Source organism: Monomorium pharaonis, chromosome 10 (genome assembly GCF_013373865.1).
Source record: "Monomorium pharaonis isolate MP-MQ-018 chromosome 10, ASM1337386v2, whole genome shotgun sequence".
NCBI classification, from domain to species: domain Eukaryota; kingdom Metazoa; phylum Arthropoda; class Insecta; order Hymenoptera; family Formicidae; genus Monomorium; species Monomorium pharaonis.
The window spans coordinates 17,682,933-17,709,960 of NC_050476.1; the positions used below are offsets into that span (position 1 = coordinate 17,682,933).

Genomic DNA, 27,028 nt, shown 5'->3' on the forward strand with positions numbered 1-27,028 from the left:
TTAAAAACATAACATAAGTGTTACATAAAAAATGGATATAAAAAATGTAAAATTTTGACACAATTTAAAAATAAATTGTAAAAGCATATATCTTCAGTAAAACAGTAATATTTATTACATGTATTTTATTTATTTATCAATTTTTCAAAATTACATTATTTTTATGACATTTAACTGTAAATTGTGTTATTTTAACATTAAAAATATTAAATATTATTTTAATACAAAATATTGAAATAACAGTCACATTATGTTAAAGTGACACTCACGTGTATTAAAGAATTCAACACAAAAATTTTAACAAGAACCAGTTTTAAACAGTATTTTCTACTGTGAATGGTACAAAACATTGAAAATATGTGAACACGAATAATTTTAATGCAAATAAATATCAAAATATCCCTTTATTAATTAAAATCAGGAATAAAAAGTCAAAACTTCAACAGTTCTAACGGGATATATGATACCATCGATATCGGAAGTCTAGCGTTAATTAGTAATCCAAATTTTTACATAAAAAGAAAAACAAGGAGAAGAATCTAAAAGTTTCACTTTTCTATTTTTCCTAAGACTCGAGAGAAACGCTATGCGTTTTATTATGCGCAAGGATATTCACAGCAGTGGAAAAGCAATCGAGGAATTTTCTGTAATATGCGAGCCACATACGCGAGTGACATACATAAATGTAACGACTTTGCACTATCGTAACTTTTAAATAAACTTAACAGAAAATGAAAACAGACCTCTCGGACGGCAAAGAATTTGAACACAAGGCGGGTTTTTAAATTCTTCCTGATTGCAAGGTAATTAAGAGTCCCCCTTCAAAAAATCGAGAAAAAAGTAGGTTTAATCTTTCAACTCGCAGGTGGTAGCTCGAGAGGAGCCGCCCGAAGATGATCCTGCTTGCGTGCGCCATTCTCGCTGCGTTCTCGTGCGAGGGGCAGACGATCTCGCCGTCCTGGCGACCGATCTTGTCCGGCCACGCGGACGGTGCGAGTATACTGCATCAGGAGGCATCGATTTTCGGAAACGCGCCCACGCAGACGCTCTACGACGTGGACAGTCCTCATCATTTGCTGCACGACCAAGACACATGTTCCCTCTATAAGGTCGTCATGAACCAGCAGCTGTACTTCGAGGTAGGTCGACGGATTTTTACATCATTAATCAAATACAGAACGTTCTAGTCAAGTTTATGGATGCTCACGATGAAACAAGAAGTCAGTACACTGGAGAGACATGTTGTTAATTTGAGTAAATTTTTTAACTTGATTACATTTCTTCAGTTCAAGTATTTGTGCATTTAACTTAAATAAATAAAAGATACTTGAACTTCAATTTAACTATTTATACATATATTTGACTGAAATACATAAATAGTTGAATTGAAGAAATTTAATCAAGTTGAAAAATTTAGTCAAATTAACAATTTTTTTTCACAGTGCAGCGATCCAAAATTTAACTGATAACTCTATGATCGGCGATCGGAGCTTCAAAATGGAGACGAAGCTTGATGAAAATTTGATCAAGCGGGTGTCTCAAAAATTTTATTAAAATTGATATTTCGTCCAGAGGGAGATATTCGTTGCAGTTTAGATTGGTAATTTGGTAGCTTGATATTGCTAGCTTGGAGCGAAACCAATGTTGACGGAAAAAAAAATCTGTGAAATGTAGGGCATTTCGTGTATTCATTACTCACAAATACACGTGAGAGTGATTACAACGGCCAGATCAATATAGCTCCGTGCATGTAGGATATTTGCTTTCCAAGCCCTAGGACGATATTTGTTCTAGTTTCTCGTTATTGATATTGTTGTGCACCTACTCACGCGTATATAATACATTTGAAGATGAATTCGCAACCGCCATTGCCTAATATAAATTAGTCATGCCACTCACGTAGAGATTGGATAATATAGAGAAATGCCATTCTGCTAATTACAGCACAGTTCCGAACATCATCCGATGCATAATTGATATTGTAATGCGATCTGCGTTACGAATTATCGACTAAATAATTGTTTTATAATTTGTGATTATTGATAAAGATAGCGATCAATCGCATTTTAATTTAATATATATTTTTTTGCATTTAATTTAATAATTATTTTTGCATCTTTTGAAGAATTCAGGATTTTCTTTATTTAAAAAAAGCATGACACCCGGAAGTGCGTGAGTGCGTATCTATGTTAAATTATAAGAATTTGACCATTTCTTCTCTCGCTGATAAACGATATTGCGAATTACATGTCGCGCATTTCTTCTTTTTCTTCTCCTTTTTTGTCTTTTTATATTTTTTTTCATCTCTTTTCTTCTTCTTTCTCATACTTTTTAAAAATCCATTTTGTCACTTTCCTTATCTTTCCTTCAGTTTTTTTCTTTTCTCATCCTCCTTTTGATCTTCTTATTCTTCTTTCTATTCTTCTTCTTCTTCTTCTTTATTTGGCATTAGATGGGTTTAACGGTACTTAGTCCACACGACCGTTAACAGATGCGTTTCGCGTGTGACTAACGCGAACGGAATTCGTTCACGTGCCACGTGAAGCGTGCTTCACGCTCGAGAGAGTGCAACTTGGCATTGCACCGATCGAGAGATCCGCGGCGCAAGCGAAATGGCACGCGTTCTGCGGCCACGAAAGTAAGAGAAAACACTGTCCCGACTCACTCGCCTGACGAATCCCCTCGGGGCGAGACGAGTTTCTGAATTATCATCGATCGCCGTGAACCCGAAAACCCGGGCGAAATCCCGTTGTGACTGCCTTTCAACCCATTTCCAGCTACAACGTTCGGATGTCTTCTGTACGGTTCGTTAGAGGCGAAGTACACGGGAGCACTTGTACATTTTCGTTTTCAATGTAACCCAGCAGACGAGAAAGTGAACGTTCCATCTAATGTGAATTACTTGCTCGTCTGATGCGGCAGCGGCAATATTCCTGGGCAAATTTGTATAATAGCCGCAGGAAAGTCAAGCGGAGAATTTTAGGCTCGCTGATTGTGAGGAAGCGGATGAAAAATAAATTACGCGGCGATGTAAAATTATATATTGCATTATAAAAAAGAAACATTGTGCGACATCGCATCGAGATTGCAGTTATATAATAATATATTTGACAAAAGCAATCTTTGGCGATCGGATCTTGTTGCTATAAGAATATGAAAATACGACTTTCACGTTGATGATTTAAATAGATTTTTCACAGATGACAGACTATTGATTTAAGGAGAAAGGAAGTTAAACTCCGGTGCGTTTAGAACAGAATATTAACGGCCTTCATCAGTTGCTTCTATTTAACCAAGTGAACGTTCTTGTGGTAGAATCAATTAAAGAATATATGATATTCAATTTAAAATATACACCTTTGTATTTATTTAATATCTATCTGAACGCTGATTGAAGTACAACAATGAATGTCAAATGCTTTTTAGACATCAAAAAAAAAAGAAAAACGAAGGGAGAGAAAGTTATCTACTTTATAAATATTTTCATATATTAAGAAAATATTTGTGTGTGTAAATGCACAGAAAAAAATTTTCTTTTATTCTACAATCATTATTTTATATATAATATATATACACATATATAAGAATGTAAGAGCTTAAAAAATTTTTAATCTTAAACATAAATAATTTATTTACGTAAAGAAATTTTGCATAGTATATAGAAACATTTCTATTCAATAATAATTTTCAGAAAAGAAGAAAAAAGTCGGAGAAAAAATAACAATATTTCTAAACTAAGAATTAGAAATATAAATACTGTTAATATCAAAATAATCATATATATATTATGGGTTTCAAATAATTATTAACCATTGTAATATTAAAAATATAATATTTTTGCTTAAATTTAAATTCTTTAAAAGAGATTTTACGTTGTTACTTATATGCAAGACAAATATTATTAAACAGAATATAATTTATCTGTGTACGTACAGATCTTTCATAAGAGTTATCATCATAAATAAAAAATCCCAAGTCAATATTATTATAATATCACAATATAATTTTTACAATAATGTAATAAAAAAAAAAAACTCAAAACAATTTAAAGAATAAGAGAAATGCGAATTAAACGAGGTGTGAAATATATGGCTGATCGACGATAGTAAAACCTGGATGGAAAGTGCGAGCGTAGTGTATTTGTTGTATTCGCCAGATCGCTCGTGCCAAGATTGATATCCGTCGAAGAGGGTCCGTCTATTCAGACGCCAGGAGAGCCTAATTGCAGTCGCAGGTGCCAGGGGAAAAGAGACTGTCACGATATCGCGTAAATGGCATCCGAAGACGGAACAAAAGCCCTGGTGTCTATCTGCCGGCACGCGACTTTCTACGATCGTTAATACGCGATCGTTCTCCTCGAGACGGGACGCGTAATCGCTCCAATCCGCTCATCAGCCACATTCCTCGTCGCAATTAACGGCCGCGCTGACGTCTCTCTCGTCGACGGTCGATAATGCCCGGAGGAGACATTAAAGTTCGGTCTGCCAATTCGTGGAAACGCGATTTGCGAAATTATCACGCGGGGAAAATCGAGAGCGACATTAGAGGCGGGAGAATACGTCGATACGTTTCGCTAAAAGCGGCAACCGAGCTAAATATGGAGGCGAAACTGGCCTCCAGTTTGGTCGATCTTGTTACGACGGAAGGCGTATATAGGAAGTGGCGAGATCGCTATTTAGGGCGGGTTGCTTTCGGCTGTTCTCGTTCGGGAAAACCTCCGCGCTAACGGTGGACGAGGAACGTCCGTCCGAATGACCTAATATTTACTAATAGAGGCTCTTCAGTTCAGTCTTTTCACGTAATGACTTTTTACAATACAAATAATTCTTTTTCAAATTTGTTCACAGCACACAGTAAAAAACATTTTGTTATTCGATAAAATTCGGTTCTTGTTAAAATTTTTATGTTAAAATTTAACACATTTGCTTGTTACTTTGACATATTACTGTTGTGTTAATTCAAGTGTTAAGTTATTAGAATTACTGAAAGAAGTGTAAAAGTAACACAATGTGCACGTACTTTCAATTTTACACAATAAATACGTTCCTTGTTATCAATGACAGAATTTATTTGTTGAAATTGACAAAAAAAATGTTGAGTTTATTCTATAATATAAAAGCGACTTGTTATTTTTCAACATAATCTTGTAATATATGTTACATTAATATTATACAATAGTGTTAAAGCAACATGTTACATACGTTACTTTGACATAATTTCCTCATAAATTGTTACATAAAAATTATTTCAAATTACAAAATTTACGTTTATTTTTACGTTAAAATTACCGTAATATTTATGTTGTTATTTAACATATGCTTAATATGTTAAATTTACAGAAAAATTTCTATAAACCATTTGAAACAGGCAACATTTATTAAATTTAACACAATTTCTTTTACTGTGTACTTATCAATGTTAAGTAGAAAATACTAAAAAAAAATCAAATTATCGTTTTCATTGCATAAATTTTGTTCATTATTAATTATTTTCGAGATGGCAATTTTCGAGAGCTCCCATGTTAAAAGAAACATGAATGAAGAGTCACTGCCCTCCACAAACTGGAGGATCTCGCTTAAACGTCGCCGCCAGCTAATTGAAACATGCGGTGGTTTTCTCTCTCTCTCTCTCTCTCTCTCTCTGGTTTAATAAATTACCGTTTGCCGCGGAGGAGGAGAAATGCGCGAGACTGACATGTGCTCGCGTGACATTTATAATTCGACATGTCGATAAGTCACGTGAATTGCAGGTACAAATCACGCGTAGCGCAAACAGTAGGGAAATTGAGCGAGCGGGGTATCGCCGGGTGCACGATTGAATATTTCATCCCGCCCGTCAAATTTACGGCCGCCTCTTAGAGGCCGGCTGAAACATTGCCTGTCGGATGCCGGCGAACGTAACGCTCGGTGACGCGGGCGTATTTCTATATACACTATGTAGCGCACCACGGTGGTATAACGTGCGGGGAAGTTCATGAGAGCTGACGACCGTAAAAGGAACTGCCGGAACGTGTATTGCGCCCCGTGCAATTTCAATCGCCGTCGTGAGATTTTGCGGCCGCATTTGCCTAAAATCCGTTCTCCGTACCGATAGACCTCGTCGGCCTATCCGTCGGAAGGAAACTAGAAACAGTATGTGAGCACAAAAAACGGCTTCACGCTTTTCTCGCGTCGAACGCGACGCACAAAATCGATTTAACCGCGAATTCGTGCAATCGCCGCGACGAAAAAGCGCGCGTTCCTGCGATTGCGTTCCTATTTCGCTTTAAGAAGGACGTGAATAATAACAACGGCACCTGGGAAAAGATCGATTTAAAGGCTCGAAGAAAAACGCAGGCGGCTGCTTAGGAATGCAATCGATACGCGGATATCCCGCGGAAATTGCGATAATTCTGCTACGAGAACTTTTAGAAGATCGCGTGATTACATATTTCAGCTTACACATGGCGTTCCTGATAAACAAAAATTGGAATTCTTTTTTTAGTATCTAATGTGATAGGAACGCAAATAAATGCACAAACACAGAAACACGAAATACAATATTTTCTTAAGTGACTTGCAACTAGAGATTTGTGATTTACAAAATTATGTATCACGACTGAGAAACTTTCTTAAGAATCGTAATGAAGTTGACATCACCATTTTCCTTTCACATCGCAAATACAATTTTAAATCAAAAGCAACTTCTTTTACGCAATTTTTAAAAGAAAAACCACAAAAAGTAAACACTATATAAAGATTACTTATCAAACTTTTATTTTATATAAGTATTCAATAAATAAGTGCTTCAATATTTATTGTAATTTTAAACTAGAGTTAAACTAAAGTTGTAATTAAAAATTCAACTACTACATTTATCATGTTGCAATTCAAAGTAAAAATACTGACAATATATAATAATATATCACAGAATTATACAGATGTATATTTTCCAGTTTTTCCCTATTTAAGAATGTAGGTCACATTTCAAAGTATTAAAAAATTTAAACTTTTATAAATTGTCCCATTGTTAATTAATGTGTTAATAATTATTATATTTGAACTGTATCAAATTTAAGCATAACTTTCTTTAACTATTAGCTTAAATGTTATTTAATTTTTTGTTTGCTCTCAATTTTTAACTTACTAAACTCGCGTTTTGTAGTTCAATTTAATAAATTCGTGTAAAAGTTTATTTAGATTTACTTACTTATTTAAAAATTATTTAATTAATTAAAGCTGCACTAAAATAGAGTCATTTTTGCTACATAAACCAAATATCAAGGTAATGAAAATGCAAATTAAAAAATAATGCATTATTAAATTTTTAATAAGTAATTTTTTCTTTACTCATTAATTATTAAAACAGTAATCCAAAATGGAAAAAATCGCATTGATTATTTAAAAAGTAATGCGTAATAAAAAAAATTGCCTTGATTATTTCAACAATATTGCGTAATGAAAAAAATCGCATTAATTATTTCAAAAGTAATGAGTAATGAACAAAAATTGCATTGATTATTTCAAAAGTAATGCGTAATTAAGAACCTTCGTATTGATTATTGAAAAAATATTCTTTAATGAAACCGTAATGCATTACAAAAAGTAATGCATTATTTAAAACTCTGCCAAATATTTGTCGTTTTTTCTATGTAATTGGTTTCAAGACCAAATTCTAAGATATTTAAATTTTTCAATTTTTCGGTCAAAATTTTTCATTTTTATCATTGATTAGAGCAAAAAAAAACCTTTCAGCTTAATCTTGATAACTTTTAGCTGTACGTACGTGTAACGAACCAAAACGGCCTTATTATACAGTGCTGCAATTTTTATTATAGTCTTAATAAATTAAAACGTGTCTTCTCTCTCTCTCTCTCTCTCTCTCTCTCTCTCTCTCTCTCTCTCTCTCTCTCTCTCTCTCTCTCTCACATTAGTAATGTTTTTTATTTTCTCATAACTCATTCATATCGGTTATATTCGTACTAGGAATAGTAAAAATATGATATTCGCCTGTTAGTTATTGTGATTGACGTTGACTCGATACGAAACAATTTCACTGCCTAGGGCAGGAAGCGTATATACCGTTAGTTCGTAAATGAATTTGATGTACATGCTGCAAATATAAAAGTTTCGTAAGAACGATTCTTAAGAGTAATCAACTCGATTTAACTGCCTTCTCGAGTTAATTGCCTTACACCTAATAAATACGTTGCCGCATTTTTATTCGCTGTGTTGTCTAAAGACACGAAATATGTTAACGTCTTCTGTGTCCATCATTCAGGCTTACAGTATGATCGGGGACGGTTTGTAGACTGAAACACGATATTTGCTTGTCAATTACTATACCGTGATTCTGCATGAGGCCATTTCACCGCCTAAGGCACGAAGTGTATACCCTGTTCATCAATACATTCGGTAAATGTCCCGGACCGAACACATGTTCATACATGAATTTCAATCGATCAGTATATGTGTACCGTGTCAACAACCAATATAATTTCAGACAACTTTAGACGTGCGCGATGGCCATTGTAGTCCCCTGTGTGTGTATCAAATTAAAGGAAAGCATTATAATTGTATTTATATGGTAATGAGGAGTACGTTTTGCCAATTACGGCGTGTCTGCACTGCGGTATAAATCCCACGTGCTAAAAATTCCGTATATTCCAAACAGAATTAACACACGAGATATCAAGCTAAGCGCAAGAGCTAAGCGCATGTATTTTATTATGTATTACGATCTTTTAGTATCTCTCTACACTTATGTATCGTGAAACAACCATTAGGCCTTTTACATGTACTCCCCACACAGTAATCATTTTACGTCGATCGTAATACATGATCGCTACTTACTCTGTTGAGGAATCGTTTCAACCTGATGGTTTCGCTAATATTAAAAGTAAATAACTGAAATCACAATATAATACTAATATAACGTAAAGGTACATAAGAGAATGGTTGCGAGCAAGTTCAGTTCTTCTACACCTTTTTCTAACTTCTGCGGCGTGAATACCCCGCGCGGTGTAAATACCGGAATTACCTTATTCTAGCGAGACAACTTTTTGAAGTGATAACAACAAACTGCATATATCAGAGAAAATGTGTAAATGTAAAAATTGTCCCAGAATTATAAATTCAGAAACTTTTACAATAAGGAACTTTGTTAATCGTTATAATGTAAATTACGTATTGCCTTTATTTGTTGCCCGTACTTCGATCTTTATTTGCGTATTAATAAAAAAAAAATGTTCCTGTCAGATTAAATTATTTAAAAAACCCTTGATTTTAAAAAGTAAAGATTTATAGATTAAAAAATATATACTTTTTACATTAAATTGTTTCACCCAACAACATTTTAGAGGCCAAACGATAAATATTATAATTTTATCTCTTATTAAATCTACAATAAAATTATCTTATCTAAGATACGTTTACATGCAATGTATCTCATTTTTATAATTTTAAGTTATCCAAACGCAGCACTAATAATTTCCTTTTTCCGTCGCGCGGACAAGGTACTTTCATTCGGCGAGAATGTACCTTAAATTTAAACTTTAATCATTCACGTCGAATCGGGCAACAGTTGCATACCACGATGGTTCGATTACATTCGATGGCACCCAAGGGAACGTACGTATTGCTCGCTCGCTCGCGTCGCATTGACCTAACGTTCATTTAAACGCGGAGTCGCGAGGATCGAGCGATTAATAATGTAAGGCCGGTGTAATGCAGACGCGGTAGAGCCACGCATTCCGGCGATCAAATCGCACGGGACGCATTAATCTTCGGCGCGCCCCGCGCCGGGTGCATTGACAATTTCGATCGCGATAGCCAGGCACACGAAATCAACGTCAACCGAGCGAGTTGCTCCACCGCGCGCGCGAGAGATCTAATATATACAATATACATAATATGTATCTCTACATCTTGCAGTACATCCATTACAAGGTGGACCTGCCGAACATGAAGGAATTCACCCTTTGTATGTGGACGAAATTCCACAATCACTCCAACGACCATCCCCTGTTCTCTTACGCAGGTGAGTGTTAGCCGCGCATTCTCTTTCTCCTTTCACCCGTTATCGCCGTGCGATACATCGGCCGTGAAAGCGAAAGTATCGCGTATCGCCGAAAATATCGCGTAACAGTGTTACAAGCAGCAAGAATTAATTATAATATGGTATTAACTTTCCATGCTGTTAATATGCGAGAATGTATTATAATATAAAGGCGAGATTTATTCAAATAAAAAATTAAGAACAGAGTAGCTGGGTTTGTTAAAAAATTTAAATGTTATACGTTTCAATATGATTTAATTAAACTTGGAGCTTTTTAATCGTTAAAGTAACATTGGGAATGAAGAATTCTTGCAATTACTATTACTATAACTATACAATTTATAATCAACTACATATTTATAATTGTTTTAATCATTCAAATTATAGTTGTCAATTATTTTTAACGTAAACAAAATGTAAGTCTATGTTTATATATAAAAATTGTATTTATTATTATATTTACTATAATTATGATTGCATTTACTATACAGAAACGTTTTTTATCTTTACCATCTGATATTTTTATATATTTTATACATAAAATCTATGTACATTAATACCTATTTTAACATAGATATATATTAATATTATTTAAAATTATCGTAATTTATAGTGAAATTTTTTCATAATTAACGCAACATGTAACTGTAAGCGCAACTGTAAACATGAAGTTATTATTACTGACGTTATAATAGTAATAATTACAAGAACCTTTTAACTACAATTACTTCATTATTCAATTACAGTCATTAATATCAAACATTTTTTTCTCATTAAAGGCTCATTTAAATTGTTCGTTAAAAATTTTCTTAGAAAAGTATTAAATATTTGTGACTATTAAATATTAAAACAATTAATTATGATTACGGGCTCTATTTTTGTGATTATTACTAAAAGAATATTAGTGACATACAATGTGTTACACTAATTTAAAAAACAATTTAAAATAATAATAAATTGCAATTAACTGTAATTATTTTTTAATATTTAAATATTGGCAAAAATAATTGTAATTTATAATCACTTATAATCACCATAATTATTTTAACATTCGATTATAGTCACAATTCGCGAATTAAAATCTTGTAGCAAAAAATTCTTAAGAGAAATTAAGTGAAATATTAATAAATTTTTATTTCAAGCAGTGATTTTTGAGCTATAAATATTTAAACCTGATTAATCACAAAGCGACAGCAACAAATTTCTCTTTACATTAGAAATTTGTTGCTATCGCAAAAATTTATCAAAAATTCACGCGTCTTAACTTACAAGTTGAGTGTTTGATTAACGAATTTTAACATGCACTAATTCACCTTTGACCTACTTTCTCGTAATTGATATACTGTTTACTAACACAGCGGAAACTGCGGATAACCAAACAATTAACTTGCAAATGAACGGACCGGAGCATTTAATTGTTGGCATTTACAAAAATAAAAATACGATGTCCATGATATTGATACACGAAGAACAAAACAGCAGCCGGTTGTTTTTCATCGGCCCTGCCAATAAAATTGTCCAAAATTATTATATAATATTTTCCATTCACAGAGATTATTTTACTAACTAAATAAAATTAATGTTTTAAAATCATTTTATAATAGATTTTTAAAAAATCACAAAGTTTCATGTAAATACCGATAATGGAATATCCTTTCACAATATTCACAATATTTAAAAAAAATTAATAAATACGTTCATACATTTTATCGAGCTCCATTAATATAATAACATCCTTTAATACAATATGTTCTTTGATACGATTATTTTATTACATGTAATAAATATAAAAAGGTTTCATTAAAACGTGCTCCAAGTTTCGGATCATGAGACCTATTTGTACGGGATGCAGCAAACAACGTTATCCCGCAAAAGAAAATTGAAAAGATAATTAAAAATATAATAATATCTTCGAAGATTACACGCGATAATGCTGTAACGGTCAGTTTCATAATCGATTCCCACGCAATGCTCTTTCTTTCCGCAGATTAGCTTCATAATCATGCCGCTTCCCCCACCATCGCGTTATCGTAAGAATCGATTTACGCCCGTATGCATTATTATTCGCGTGCACACAATGACGTGACCGGTTATATTTTCAATAAGCAGGTTAGAAAGGTTCCGCGTGGTTTGTGGTTTTTTTGTGCCGGTAGAAAGTTGCACACACATACACACACGACGGGTGTCTTTTTTTTTCCCCCCCTAAGCGCAGGCGTGCGTGACAATGGGCGGATATGCGCGGTGTCATAAATATACCAACAATAAGTTCCTGCCTTCGCATATGTCTAAAAATGCTTCTCGACTTCCAGAATCAATAGGTATATTGGAAGTGTACCTATATATATTACAGTGAGAAATAGAAGTACCTTTAATCAGCGGATATATAATCTCTTGGGCTAATAAAAGGGCAACATTAAAATTAAGTTTGTTATCAATAGAAATCTTGCCAATCAACAATTTTATTATTAATTCTAATATTAACTTTTAAAATCGTGTCAAATTAAAATTACTTACGCGACAGAATAAACTTTAGATCTATAGTATCTATATAATTTAACAATGATATCATGATCTGAAATTTATACACGGAGAGAATTTTCTCTTAAAAATTACACTGAAAAGCGTGGTAATTGTGAAACAGCGTAAACCTTGAAGAATTTTACTATACTTTTAACAAAATTTGCTAAAATTTTTATAAAATTTGGCAAAATTTTGTAAATTTTACTACACTTCTAACAAAATTTACTAAAACTGCTAGATTTTATTAAAATTTTAGTAAATTATTGTAAATATTGTTAAAATTATAGTAAAATTCTTCAAGATTTACGTTATCTCACCATTACCACGATTTTCAGGGTAATTTTTAAGAGAAAAATTCTCCCCGTGTAATAATTCCGAATGTAAGTTATAAAAAAAATATTAAAAATATCCATGATAAATAGATATTATAATCAAATGTAAGTATTACATATTAAATGTATTGATTTAAAGTAACGGGTGTAAACTACAAAATACGAGGCACTTAATATTTCTTCGCAACGGCTGGTGTGGAGCGAAAGCGTCCGAAAACATGAAACGTGCCCTCGCTTAAAACCGTGAGAATGTCGTATGTGTGCCTGCTTGTGCAACTGTTAGTAATCTCGACAGTTACCATCCCTAATAGTAATGTTACATCCACTCTGCTTGTGCACGGGAAAACCGAGGGCTCCCTCTTTCCCTCTTTCCGTCGCAGACAGACTAATTTACACCCTCGACTTTCAGTCGGCGACCAACCGCGGGGGATACTGTCGTGGGTCGCAAACACGCCAAGAAGTTCGTACTACATGCTCAACGTCAACGGTCACAACTTGTACAGATTGAATTATCCGCTGAGACTTAACAAGTGGTACCACTCCTGCCAGAGCTGGAACGGTCGCACTGGGGAGTGGCAGATTTGGGTCAACGATGAGCGTGTAGGTCGCGGGTTCAACAACAGGGTAAGTATAATTTTAAAAAGCACGCTGATAATTCGCCGGTTCCAAATTTGCCTGTGAGGGAAACGATTAAAATTGCGGTCTATTATTAAATTATTGGCTTTGCCGAGCTCGCATATGAAGCTTAAAATTATCCGAAAACCGGGGAAGCATGTTTCTACATGAAAACCCAGTAAACATTTTCTAGTAACATTGAAGAAGACCTCTTTTTTTTTACTAATATCTTTAAATTTTATGGATGATTCTCGATTACCAACTGAAAATCTACTGCTTTTGTTGTTACATAATAATCTAAAAAAATGTTTCTTAAAATAAAAAACGTAATCAATGTTACACGATATTTGAAAGGTAAAATATAGGACTTATCTAATCAATAAAAAATCAACGCTGTTATGACTTTACACTCCTCGATCTGCATATCTCGTCAAATGCTTGTGAAATGAAATAAAAGTAAAAAATATATCTTTCATATAAAAATACAAGCTAGCGAGTTCTTTCTGTAGTTAGTTTCAACGTAAGGACTATGTAAAAAAATTATTTAATTTCAAAATGACGGATTTCACCGTAGTGGCTCACGTTAAATTTTGTTGAATTTAAATGAAACTAATTTTAAACTTTGAAATTCTGACTACAGATTCATATAATTAGTGACTCTAAAAAGTTTTAATAAAGCGAATTAGATACTAATTATTCCTAGAAAAAAAGTCAGGCACGAAAGGATTAACGTCATTTCGACGTTTAATGTGATTTATTGTTCCGCATGGTAAAGTCTCCCTGCATGGAAAGTATGACAAGGGTAATTAAATTCCCTAAATTCAGACTGGCAAACAGTCCGTTCGAGAATCGAATAAAGAGCTTTTCTCCCAAATTTAAAATCGTCCGCTCGGCTTCGCTCGCCACCGTAGGACTGTCTCCAAAGTTTCCCGGTTCACCTATGTTTACACGCGGCTTAGAACTACGAAACTCCCGTCGAAAATTCGTAATTTCGGCCTCGCCGTGAGAAAGCCATTTGCCTCTCATTTACTGAGAACGTGCTCCCGCAACTTGCAGTGACACGGACCCAGCTGTACTAGCGCGAACTTTTGTTACGGACGCGTCCGGCATCGACAACGCGAGCGATTTCCGATAACGCGTAAGAAACGCGTCGATTAGGGATTGCTTTTGGGGGATTGCTCCGTTCGTGCCGCGACGAATTTAAGGTCGAGTGGCAAATCTCGTCAATGACGGTACAATCGTGGCGCGTCGTCCTTGATATTCTAATAAGAAAGATTGCACCGGCTGTCTCCCGCGCTAGAATCGACTTTTACGATTATACCACTAATCGCCGACTCGTGTTTTGCCGTCCTTCCGTCGGGTAAAATAGCCGCCTGCTGCTCATGCAATCCTCATTTGACTTTAATTAGAGAGCGTGCACTTTTTCCAGGCCTCTCTTCAATTTTTCTTGCACAATCTACATTTTGTTAACCTATATTAATTTCTCTAATTAATTTTGAGAAACACGACCGAAGAAAAAAGTTGACTAAATTTGCCAATTTAATTAAACCTTCATTTAAGTATTTATGTATTTAAAATGAAGTACATACTTGAAAAAATTTAATCAAGTCGAGTTAACATTTTCCTTTGGCAATTAGTAATATATGAAGTGAAAAATTGTTCCGTCGTTAGGTCAACAATTGTCACCTAATCCACAAAAGTAACACTCATGTATAATAAAAAAAGTCGTACGTATACAAGTTAATAAATAATACCTAATAATTAATTTATGATGATAATAAAAGCATTTTTTTTAGATATAGACCATTATCATATTAATATTACTCGTTACGTTATTAAACATTTTTTAGCGACAATATATGCAGACGCAGACTAAAAATAGACTTTATCGTTAGTTTTGGTGATAAAGTACAAATCGAGGCGTGTGATACGCGTAATCACGCGTTGCTAATTATAACGCACGGTAAACTCGTGGTGCGAATGTCAACGGCGATAAAATTGCGCACACGAAACGAATGAGAGGTTAATTAATGCTTTCGTTAATACGCGCTTGAAGCGACTCCATCCTGGCGGACAAGGCGCGTCTGACCGTATACGTGGCTTCACTACTGCGACAGAGAAACTCGTGCGCTTTCAATGTCCCTGTTAATTTTATTATAGAATTACGTTCTTTGGTTTTCTAATTTCTTGGTTTTCTTGCGATAAATGGAACGAATAGATTAATCTTAAAGCAAGTCTTAATATTCCATTGTATATATTTACTAAAATAATCTTTCATTGCAATAAAGAATTTCATTTAATTGTATTACATTTGTATAAATGTATCGTTTTCACTAAAATATTTATTGTTGCCAAATTATTCCACGCTGAAAGTCATTAACGTCAAAATTTTAAGACAAACCCAATTTTTTGGCACGGATAATAAACGAATTTATATTTTACGTGACGTGTACGTACTAGAAAGTGTATAAATTTTACGAAAAATGTTAAAAAGTTTGCGCAAGAAAATCTCATAAAATATTTCATGTGGCATATTTTAAACATAATTATGAAATAATATAAAAGTAGTCTTTGTTGAAAAAATACGCATTTTTTTTTATTTAGTTGAATGCGATATTACATTCCGTGTAAAACAAAAATTTTCCATATTTCAATTTTTTCTATAATAAAAAAATTATTCTTGATATTTACAATAATTGAATTTTGTTTTTACATAATTAAAGTATATATAAAATTTTTTTGTACATAAAAAATAAGATTATAACCTTCTGAGAAGCAATTAAAATTGCTCGGGTCAATTTGATCCAGTGTGCTCTTTATGTCTCATACAGATAGTGTATCCTTTAAGGGTTAAATTCCACAGGTAACTGAATTCTTTCAGTAATAAAGATGCAGTATAACTCATATATTATGCTTTTATAAATATTCCGCAAATATGTTTCGCATTGCACATTCGTCATTCTATAATTCTATAAGCATATTTACAAATGCTTACAAATATTATATAAATCTTGAAAATTGTATAAGAGATAAAATATTCAGAATAAAGTTTAGAGATGGAGACTGTTTGATAGATACAATTTTTATTAACTCAGAATATATTGAGAAAAGCGAGATTGTTTTTTTTAATGATTTAACAGAATAAAATTTAATGCTATTAAAATATTATAACATTAAATATTATAAGTTGCTATGTATAATATATTTTACAATATTACACACGCGAGATAGTTATTGAAGTTAAATATTTGTCTCAGTTGAAATATAAAACCAGATTATCAATAAAAAAATAGAGATTAAAAAATTATAAAACTTATTATAAGCAAAAATATAATTATAAAAATATAATCATCAAAAAGCATGTCTTATATTTTAAAGAATTAGTTACATTACGTTATTTAATTATAAAATATGTTCTGTCTTTATATTTGTTTCTGAAATAAATATCAAAAGAGATCTTTGGATTATTTATATAATATGATTCTGGCTCTGACTACCGAACGTTACAGTCGTTTTAACGCTTTATAGAAATTGTTGGCTTTATTTGCTGGTGTTGATATTGTCTGAAATCAACATATGTAGTTTATAATTTTTTTTACAATACGCATATCGATTTATATTGTTCATAAATTACACGTTTCCCATCAGTTTTGATCTTTTAGATTTCTTGACAAGATTTTTTATCATATTTTTTGACTGTTTTTGATTGTATTATTTATTCGTTCACGCTTTAATTATTATGACACATTTTTATAGACGATATGCGTTGTTTTTATGGATATTCAATCGGCATCATTTTCTAAATGGTTAATTATATTTTCGTTTGCTTTATTTTACTCAGGTTTAATTTCATAAATATTTGGCACGACTGAAGAGGACTATGTGTATAGTCAAAATGTTTCAAAATTTGTTTAATAATTTTAACATAGTTGTTTTTAATAGCGTTAATAATGATATATTTTTGATTTAATAAATTATATTGTATTAGGAAAATTGGTATTGGCTCGATATATTGACCTGTTTATCTTATTTTTTGCTTAGCATTAGCGAGCTCTTTATATTTTGTTTATTTATTATTTATACAATTCTGATAACGTAAAGGAAAATCAATCACAAATCTCATATTTCGTTTACAAAATATTTACGAAGCAGAAAACATAAATACAGCAAAATTAATAACTTCTTCCTTTTATGCTTTGTAGATAATTTACATTTATTTCTATTTTTACACAAATAATACACAAACATCTGTGTAAACATCTTTTTCAATCTGTATAATCCATAAAATTTGAGCATCACAAAAAAAGATAAATAACAACTAATATTAAAAATGTATACAATATAATTATAATACAATCAAATATTAAAAACATAATCATACCTTTATTTATCTTTATGATATTTTTAATTTCATGAAAACCTTTTGATTTGATTTTTACACATCTGAACATTCTTGCAATAAATCGAATAATAATGTAAAAATTAATTCACTGTATCATTTTGATTCTAATTTTATTTAATTTTAACTCATCCATTTAAAAACAAGGGATTTCTGGAAATGTTATACATACGTTTGATTCTTACGCTGTCGGTTCATAATATTTATGCCTTACTTCATTTTTCATGAACTCATTAATTAAAATTGACCCTTAAACTAAAAGTAACCTGTCACTCACCGATCCGATGCGTGGAGTTCCCGCAAACTCACACTCACTCGTGAAAGCACGATTAATTACTCTCGCGCGCGCGCACCTAATTACCGGAATACCACAATCGTGCGACACTTTAAACGGCTCGTCCTTTACACGCGCATTCTACTTCCTCGCAATGAACGAGTGAGGGAAAAAAAACTACGAGAAGCGTCGTTATTTATTTATTGCTTTCTAAATCTGCATTTATTTCGGCGCCCACGGCGCTTTTAACATAATTTCACCCTTGCTGCTTATCAAATATTAAACAAGGACAAATGCCTGCGACTACACAGGCTGTTCCTCGCGCGTTTCTTTCACCAGACACGAAGTGTTATTAACGAAAGTTCGATATATCACGATTTTCCATCACTCCGACCGAATTCGCTCGTTTTATTACCGCGCGCTTCCCATATACCCGTAATTACGCGGAAACTCCGTTCGGATCTTTAATTCCTGCCTCAAAAGGAAAGATCGCGTGAGATAAGGCTTCGATAAGTAGCCGTCGCTTCGACGCGCTCCGACGTTGATCGCGAGAGTTAATTGGCTGCGCGGGTGAACGATCGCTAATTGCTCGTGGGGAAACGATCGCGTCTTCGAAGAGCAAAGGCGCGGAGCGGCTCACGAGGACTTCCTAACGGTTCGAGTGTCGTAGCACGAGTGTTAAAGCGATCGCACCTTTACGTGTAAATAGCGGCGTCGCACGCACCGTGTACAGGCACCAAGGACAGCGGATCTGTTGTTATTATCCCGGAATATTCAATACTTTATAAAGGGTGGTGAGAATGTAAACAAGGTGACCGCGCGAGCGCGATAGTACGTCACGCGAATTCTTTGCGTCACGGCAATATCTAACGGATCATGAGACGAATATAATATGGGATCACTGCATCAGTTGCTAAAGCAATTATTTGAGAAAAATGTTAAAATAATAAGACTTTAAAGTAACAAATTGTATATTAATATTTTTTTAAATATAGATTTTATATAAGTTTGAAATTAGTAATCTAAAATATTTTTTACTTGGAAAATGTAGTTATATGAAATTGTTTTTATTTGCTTATTGAATACGCTTCACGATTATTTTGTGTTTCAGACCACAACATATTCGAGAAGAAATACAAAAAAAAAAAATTAGACAAAATTTTAGCAAGCTCAAACGTGTAAAATGATTTAATATTACGTATAATAATACACTCGCTATTAAAATTATGCAACTTTCAAAAGAAAGTTATGCAAATTTTATTCTAACTTTAAAAGAATTCGTTTTTGCAGATTTTACATTAAAAAATGCTATAAATGTATGAATTTTTAATTTTTAATATTTTTTAAGTATCAGCAATTTATGTTTTTATCAATATTAATGTAGGATAATATTTAGTTTATAAGAAATAACAATGCTGTTATAGAAGACCTATGTCAGTATTGATGGCATTTCCCTAATTTCATTATCATATTAAATCTAAAAATTATCCTTACTTTAACTTATGTCATTTTTCATATTTTCATGTTTTCTCCTTTTTAAATATTTTATTTGAATTCAACTTGTATCACTTTTCCTGATTAAATGTTGAACAATGAACTTAAAACAATCCACACATAATACAAAATTCGAAAACTTCAAACTTGTGTCATTTTTGTTGCAAGGATACACACGATATCTAAATATGATCTAAATATGATAAAGCCATAAAAACTATCAAGTTCCACAATTAAATCCTGATCGCAAACGTAATTTAATAAATACCAAATTAATGCTCGAGATTTATTTATTCAAACATATTATATCCCTGATTTCAATCAAATTCTTCAGTAGAAAGCTGTTATAAATATAATAAAACACAAAAAGGAATAACGTTCCACTGAATAGCAAAGAAAAGGCTACCCCGTTTCGCATGGGATTATCGCATAGTTACATAAGGATTCCATGTAGTGTGTAGTCGTCTCAATTATCGTTTATGCTAAACGCGCCAAGAATTCCCCGAGAGCGAACATGCTTCCGGATATTTCCCGTACACGAGTCACGTTCGCGTGTGTATTGCCGCAATTTCGTCGACTTAATGTATGTTTTTGGATATAACGCTTTGCATACAGCCGCGCCTATCGTATAATGCACATTGCACAGGAATTTATCCGTGTCATATCGTGTAATACATATTTTATAAAGTGCACTGCAGTAACGGAGTCATGCAAGCGTTTACCCTAAAGAGTAGACAGTGACGCGTTTTAATTGGATTAATAATATTATAAAATAATAAAATTATATAGAGAGAAAAAGTTACTTTGTAACGGTAATTACAGTTACAGTTTTTCTTTGTCAAATAGGTAAGTTTAAAAAATAACACAACACACTACAGTTGTAATTACTCAAAAAGTAACAAGTCATTACTTTTCAGATATTTGTCTTAATTAACTTTTAATTAATTAATTTTTTGTAATATTTATGGATTGCTATTTTAAATGAAGAACTCATATATTTCTAATATTACTAAATTACTTTATTATATACGTATTACACTAAACACTTAATTATATATGTTACATTGTTTTTTATACATTTTAATAATAAACTTATCATGAACCGAGTTAAGGACTTGGTTTATAAAGAATAAGATCTCAACTTTAAAGTTTACATGATAGTTATTCTCGAAGATAATTTATTACTTCATTCTGTTGAGCTCGGATCATATGTTGACGAATAAGTTTGAAATACATAAAGTAACTAAACTGTAAACAAAGTAAAAAACTGTAGCTACAAGTACAGATAGAAAGAAAAGATAAAGTAACTGCAGCTACTGATTTAAAAAAAGTAACTCTAATTATAATTTCAAACCCTGCAAAATTATCATAATTATCGTGCAATTATTGCAAATTGCAATTGCAATTGTTGCCGATTCGAAATGCGAGATTCGTAATTACGTAGGTGATGCAGTCGCCGTTCGTTTTAAAACACTTGAGAGCTGTCAAGATGCGGCGGTCTCCCACATTTAGATTGCGACGGGTAGAAACGAAATGCAGGAAAGAATGGCGACGAAATAGAATAAACGGGAAATGGAAAGGTATAGAATTCCATATCGCGATATTCTCATCCGCGGATACCAAGGTTACTTTCGAATAAAAAAGAACAGAAACCAATTTAAATTTCCATATAACGCCACTCGCGAGTGCGGGACGTGCAATCTATCCAGTGCGTTATATCGCGCACGGGAGGAACACACGGGGGGGCTTTCGTTTTATTTACGCCAGTGTGGCTTATATCATACTGCTGGATTTTTTTCAGGTTTTCTTTTGAGCAATCAATTAAGCTGACATTTGAGCAGACTGTATTTTTATATTTTTACGTGTCGCTTAATCTAACGATTAAACAAACGATTATAATGGAGATATTTTATTATGGAGATATATTCCATTAATCAAATGTATAAAAAACATTGACATTGTCGTGCTTATTTCAGCTAGTCGGGCACATTATCCAAGGCGGCGGAATCGCCATTTCGGGGCAAGAGCAACGACAGCTGGGTGGCGGTTTCTTAGAGGGCGAAGGAGCGCCACCGGGTAAGAATATTTTATATATATTAAAGCTTAGAAATAAAAAAGTTAGTATGAAATTAATTAATGTTTCAAAGAGTGTTTTATTTACTCAGATTTTGTAAATTAATTCCCGAATTTTCCAAACTTTATTCAAAACTGATAGATAAGATTATACAATAATTTTTTAATGCAGCTTTAAATTAAATTAATTTTATTATACGCGCTTTTTAATGTTCCTTGATTACATGATCGTAAAGCAACTTAAGCTTTAAATATTAAGTTAGAGAGAATGTTCTAAAATAAATAATATGAAATATATGGCACATATAACAATCTATTCGCAATAACGAATTTAGCTCATCAAAAAGTATAAAATTTGAAAGATGTATGTGACACAAAATACATAAAGACAATTTAAAATGATAAGAAACGATATGATCATTTAATGAATTATGTGTATAAATATGTATATAAACAGTTTAGATAAAATATTCATATATTGTACACTGAGAAAAAAATATTTATTTGACTAAATTTTTCAACAGGATTAAATTTCTTTAGTTCAAGTATTTATGCAATTAACTGAAATACATAGAATACTTGAACTTCAATTTAAGTATTTTAATATATATTTGACTGAAATATGGTAGTTGAATGGAAGAAATTTAATCAAGTTGAAAAATTTTTTAAGGAATTTTAAATTTTAAATAAATATAATTTTTAAATACTTTTTTAATATTTAAAATATTAAATTATAAATATTATTAGTCAGTATGTATATTATATTACGTATAATGTAGGTGGATATATGTATATGTCATATTATTTACTAATCGATTGTCGAATTATCAAGAAAAAATAATCAAACAAATAATTTTATTAGAAAAAGGTCAAATTTAATTTCAAAAGTATAAAATTTCAAATATCTTCATAAGTTACCAATAAAATTCTACAAAAATCTATAATTATTAAGGGTAATATCTATATAAATTTTAAGGGTAAAATAGAAACCAGAAAATTTCAGGTCTTCCCCTTTTTCCCTTGTAATAAACATCTTTATATTCTTAACATATGTGTTCTTTTCAGATGATTGTCTTAATATTAAAATGAAACAAAATTTTACATCCTCACAATAACAACATTTTGCATTCTTTTTTTATGTATGAGGCAATGACTGTTAATTCCATCTAATCTTTTTCTTTTCCTTTTATTGATCACAAGAGTTTGCCGTCTTCAAGAAAGAGGATTAATCGTCGTATTGAATTACACAAAGGACGATCGTCGATTTTTGTCGTCGTAACACGGGTCCGCTAACTACATAACGTCTATTCTTCCTCTTCCAGGTTCCGGCGGCTATCTAGGAGAACTGACGATGGTGCAGCTCTACAACGTCGCCCTGACCGCAGGCAAGGCGCACAAAGATCACAAGCACCATCATGGCCATCATTACGAACACGACACTAGTAATAACACGCCGAGGACCACCACGCGAGCTCCTGTAACCGGACCTCCCTTGCCGCCGCATCCCTTCCTCACCGGGGGCCAGATCAATACACAAGTACTATCACGTTTTCTCACTTCGTTACACTCGCCAGAGAACGCGCTCCCGCGCACATCAAGCTAATTACCTTCTCTTCCCTGACTATCGTCACGTCCGCGAATACGAGACGTACGGAAGCGTTCTAAAGATCGTCCCGGGGGACGTTGGAAAAATCGAAATCGAATCCCGCTGGACGTTCCTCGCGATTATTATTTCACGCGGCCCTTGCGAGACACGTGTGTCCCACCCAGCGTTTCGACGCAGCCATTTCTCTTCCGCCGTGCTCAATTGAGCGTGAATGTTTCATGCGTGCGATCGTTCCAGGTGAAGATCAATCCGGGGGCGCCGATTCAGATCGTACAGAACGGCCTGACCATTCGTCATCCGGCATTACCGCCGGTCCCCGAGTCACCCCCGCAGCCGCTCCCGCCCTTGAACCTCGACGTTTTCACGACACCCTTCCCGGCGCTGCCGGCGCAGTTCGGTAATCCGACGAAGCAACGGTTGCCCATCGTCTCCTCGTCGTCGATCTTCGTGGACGGGCCCTATCACAATCTCTTCAAGAGAGAGAGAAACGAGTCCTCGAGGAAGCGGGACATCAAGGACGAGACGGTGATGTCGAGCCTCACCGAGCCGAAGAAATCGGTCGCGAAGAGGGACACCGAGAAAACCTCGAAGGAAGCTGACGCTTCTGATGGAAAGGTGAGCGCGATTGAATCTTTGAAATTAAACACACAGAAAAATAATACATATTTCAAATCATGTGAATTGAATAATTATTAATTGTTCCAAATATTTTTTAAGCCCATATATTAGCGAATCTTTCATGAGCGTCAAGTGTTTTGTTCAAACAAAAATTTGATTTGCTTATAATTTCTGGCTTATAATTCTTATAACTTGGATAAAATTTTGTAACATTTTTCGAAAAAATGCATATTCTTTTTTTGATTATACGATAATGAGTCCTGTCAAAAATTTTAAGAGCATTAGAAAGAGAACACATTCTTTGTTAAAAATAATCATTACTTAAAAGAAGGAAAGTAGTAAATCAATTGTTTTCCTCAGCAATTTAATTTATATTTTTCTTTGTGTATCAATTTTAACTTAAGAGCAAAAACGCTCTGGCTAAACGCCCTCCAAAATCTCTCTCGTGTTTCGTGTTTCAGTTTTATTTTTCCGTCGTTATTTCAACTCGCCGAACACATATTCTTTTTCGTTTTTTCTCTTGATGATATTAGCACTTTAAACATCCGCACTCGTTCTCGAAGTGAAGATCCGGGCAGAATCTTTTTCGGCGAGCGCGCGTTTAAACTGTAAATTCCGACCTAGCGGCTTCCGACCTACTTAACGTAAGACGTTAAAAGACTACGGGGGAATCAGAGTGGAGATAATCTCGGTGAATGGATTTGACTTGAATCCAGAGATTTTTCATTGTACTGCCTCGAAAAGATGATCTATTTCAGCCGAGCAGCTCTCGCGCACTTTCCAGTAAACTTCAATGCGAAACATACTCATAACTTGATGTTTTCACATTACTCTGGCGTTCTTTCTGAATTAAACATGGAATACAAATATCTTACAAGAAATCTTCGCTGGAAATCGTTTCAAGAAATAAATCCAGCCTTTTTACTTGCCTTGGCAAAACGAGCGGACAAAGGAATGTATAATGTATCGCCGTGTCAGTCGCTGAACAATCTCCAAATAATAAATTGCAAACTAATCGATCTTTTAAAACCCAGTTTTAATACAGATTTAATTTAAATATCATTTTTCAAGAAAGTATATGTTGGGCCGTTTTTATTTGTTCGTCGAATGGTTCAGCGACCTTATTGCACCGTAAATTTTTACTCGCTCGATCGATAGCACGTAACACTTCTCGCGTTTCTCGAATTCGCAGGTAACCTTCGTGCCAAAAACGGAAGACGCGAATGACAAGCAGCTGGGAAAGCGCGAGGCCGAGAAGAAGAAGAAGAGAGGACTGCTGCTGGGCGACGGATCGATCCTCGATGACGGATACTCCATTCCTCAAAACCTAGACGACGACTACTTCACGGGGCTGACGGGTTTCGGGCTCCAGCTGAAGGGTAGAGACGAGGAAGAGGAGAACGTTCGCGAGCCCGCCGAGGCCGAGGTCAGACATGTGATGGACCTCTGCGACGGGTGCGCTCAAGAGCCGTTCGGCAAGGCGCTGGTCATAGCCTGGAGGGAGGTGCCCAAGAAGCTCTATTCCGGCGCGTTGTACCTGCCGGCTCTGCCGGTGTGCAAGGCGTTCTAACGCCGTCGACGACGAGGGACGAAACGCGGCGAATCCGCGCGCGACATTCCCGGGACCGTCCGTCGTCGCGCGAAGCCGTCGAGCGGAATTTATCGAGCGTCCGAGCCCGGAAGGATTCGGATTACGGAAACTCTCGATTAAAGGTCGACAAAGAGTCGACGATCTCTCTCGAGAACGGAAGAAACGTTCCCCCCTTCCCCCCCACGCCATTTTAGATCGCCGAGTATCTCTTAGTTGTTACGGACGAAGATGTTTGTCACTCACGCGACCTTCCGATTACTTTTCTCCTCGTTGTTCATCGACTTTTACTTTTCTTTTCTTTCGTGCGCTGCGACGATGTAGCTGAATATCCATTCGTTTCGTCCTATCTTCGTAAACATTAAGAACACGTTCGGAGATAGTGCCATGAAGAAAAGCGCTTGACAGAACATCTTGCCGGTCGTATTTATTTGCAATTTCCCTATCCAATTAACTGTATGACGATTAAGCTTCAAGTACTGTGAAGGCGAATACGTGTGACAAGAAATAATCGTAATTCTTGTAGAAATAGCAAGAAACAGTATAATAAATAATTTAAGAGTTTTGTTTAAGATTTTAAGACTTAAAGAATATTTTAATACAATATCTAGGCTGAATAAGGTCCACTTTATTCATTTTATTTTTTTAAAAATCCTATTTTTATTTATAACAGGGTATCTAAAATAACATTTTAAAAATTCCACTCACATATAAAACTTTTTGAAACTCAATTGCTTAAAAATTCTTAACGTTTATTTTAAATAAAATAGATAAAGTGGATCTTGCTTAGGGTTCTTAGGTTTATTTAGCAAAGCGGCTAGAATTTTTGCTGATATTGTTACATGTGGCCAGAAGTTTCCATAATAAAAATATGCAATAAACATCGCAATACACACGCAATCTGTACACGCGCAAAGGTGGAATTTAATTAAGAGAAAAATTTCATGAATCGAGTGCAGAATATCGGTGTAATAGAACAGTATTATGTTGTAAGTTCGAGAAATTAATCACGAAAGTAACAACGATCGATTTGAACGGAATACTCGTCGCGGTTTTATAGTGAGTGCTGATCGATTGACCCCGGCGACAAAAGAAGATTTAATTGCGACGGAAACTGCCTTGATCGATCAGCAACGTACGCCACAGTCGCTTAAGCTCAAGACCTAGCTCTTAGACTGGAGTATACGTATTTTATGTATATGTGATGTATGCTGAATAAACTTTTATAAATCGTTACGTGAACATTACGTGTTCTATTCGATTTGCCCATGAAAGTTTTCCAACGTGTCTTGCAATATTACTGACAATTCATATTTCATACGTGATGCTTTTAATAGATTTTGAAAGATATGCCATATTTTTACAAACATACGACGTTTTCTTTCAGAAAATTTTTATGCCTTCTTTTCGTTCGCTCTTATCTTTGACCCCACAAAAAGAAAAATAGAATTTGTTATTTATTATTTTTCAAGTA

The 27,028-nt window shown here is 34.0% G+C and overlaps 2 protein-coding genes across 27 annotated transcripts in view; one reads left to right on the forward strand and one right to left on the reverse strand.

The window, feature by feature from the left end:
- The window catches only part of LOC105831681, a 304,195-nt gene that overhangs the window by 91,072 nt on the left and 186,095 nt on the right, over positions 1-27,028 (reverse strand). The window lies entirely within an intron of this gene.
- Positions 116-26,796, forward strand: LOC105831683. Its single transcript, XM_028193988.2, has 7 exons — positions 116-1,139; positions 9,912-10,017; positions 13,297-13,511; positions 21,646-21,745; positions 23,065-23,279; positions 23,586-23,963; positions 25,159-26,796. Exons 1-7 carry the CDS (start codon positions 894-896, stop codon positions 25,534-25,536), a joined length of 1,638 nt encoding a protein of 545 aa, XP_028049789.1. The 5' UTR covers positions 116-893; the 3' UTR covers positions 25,537-26,796.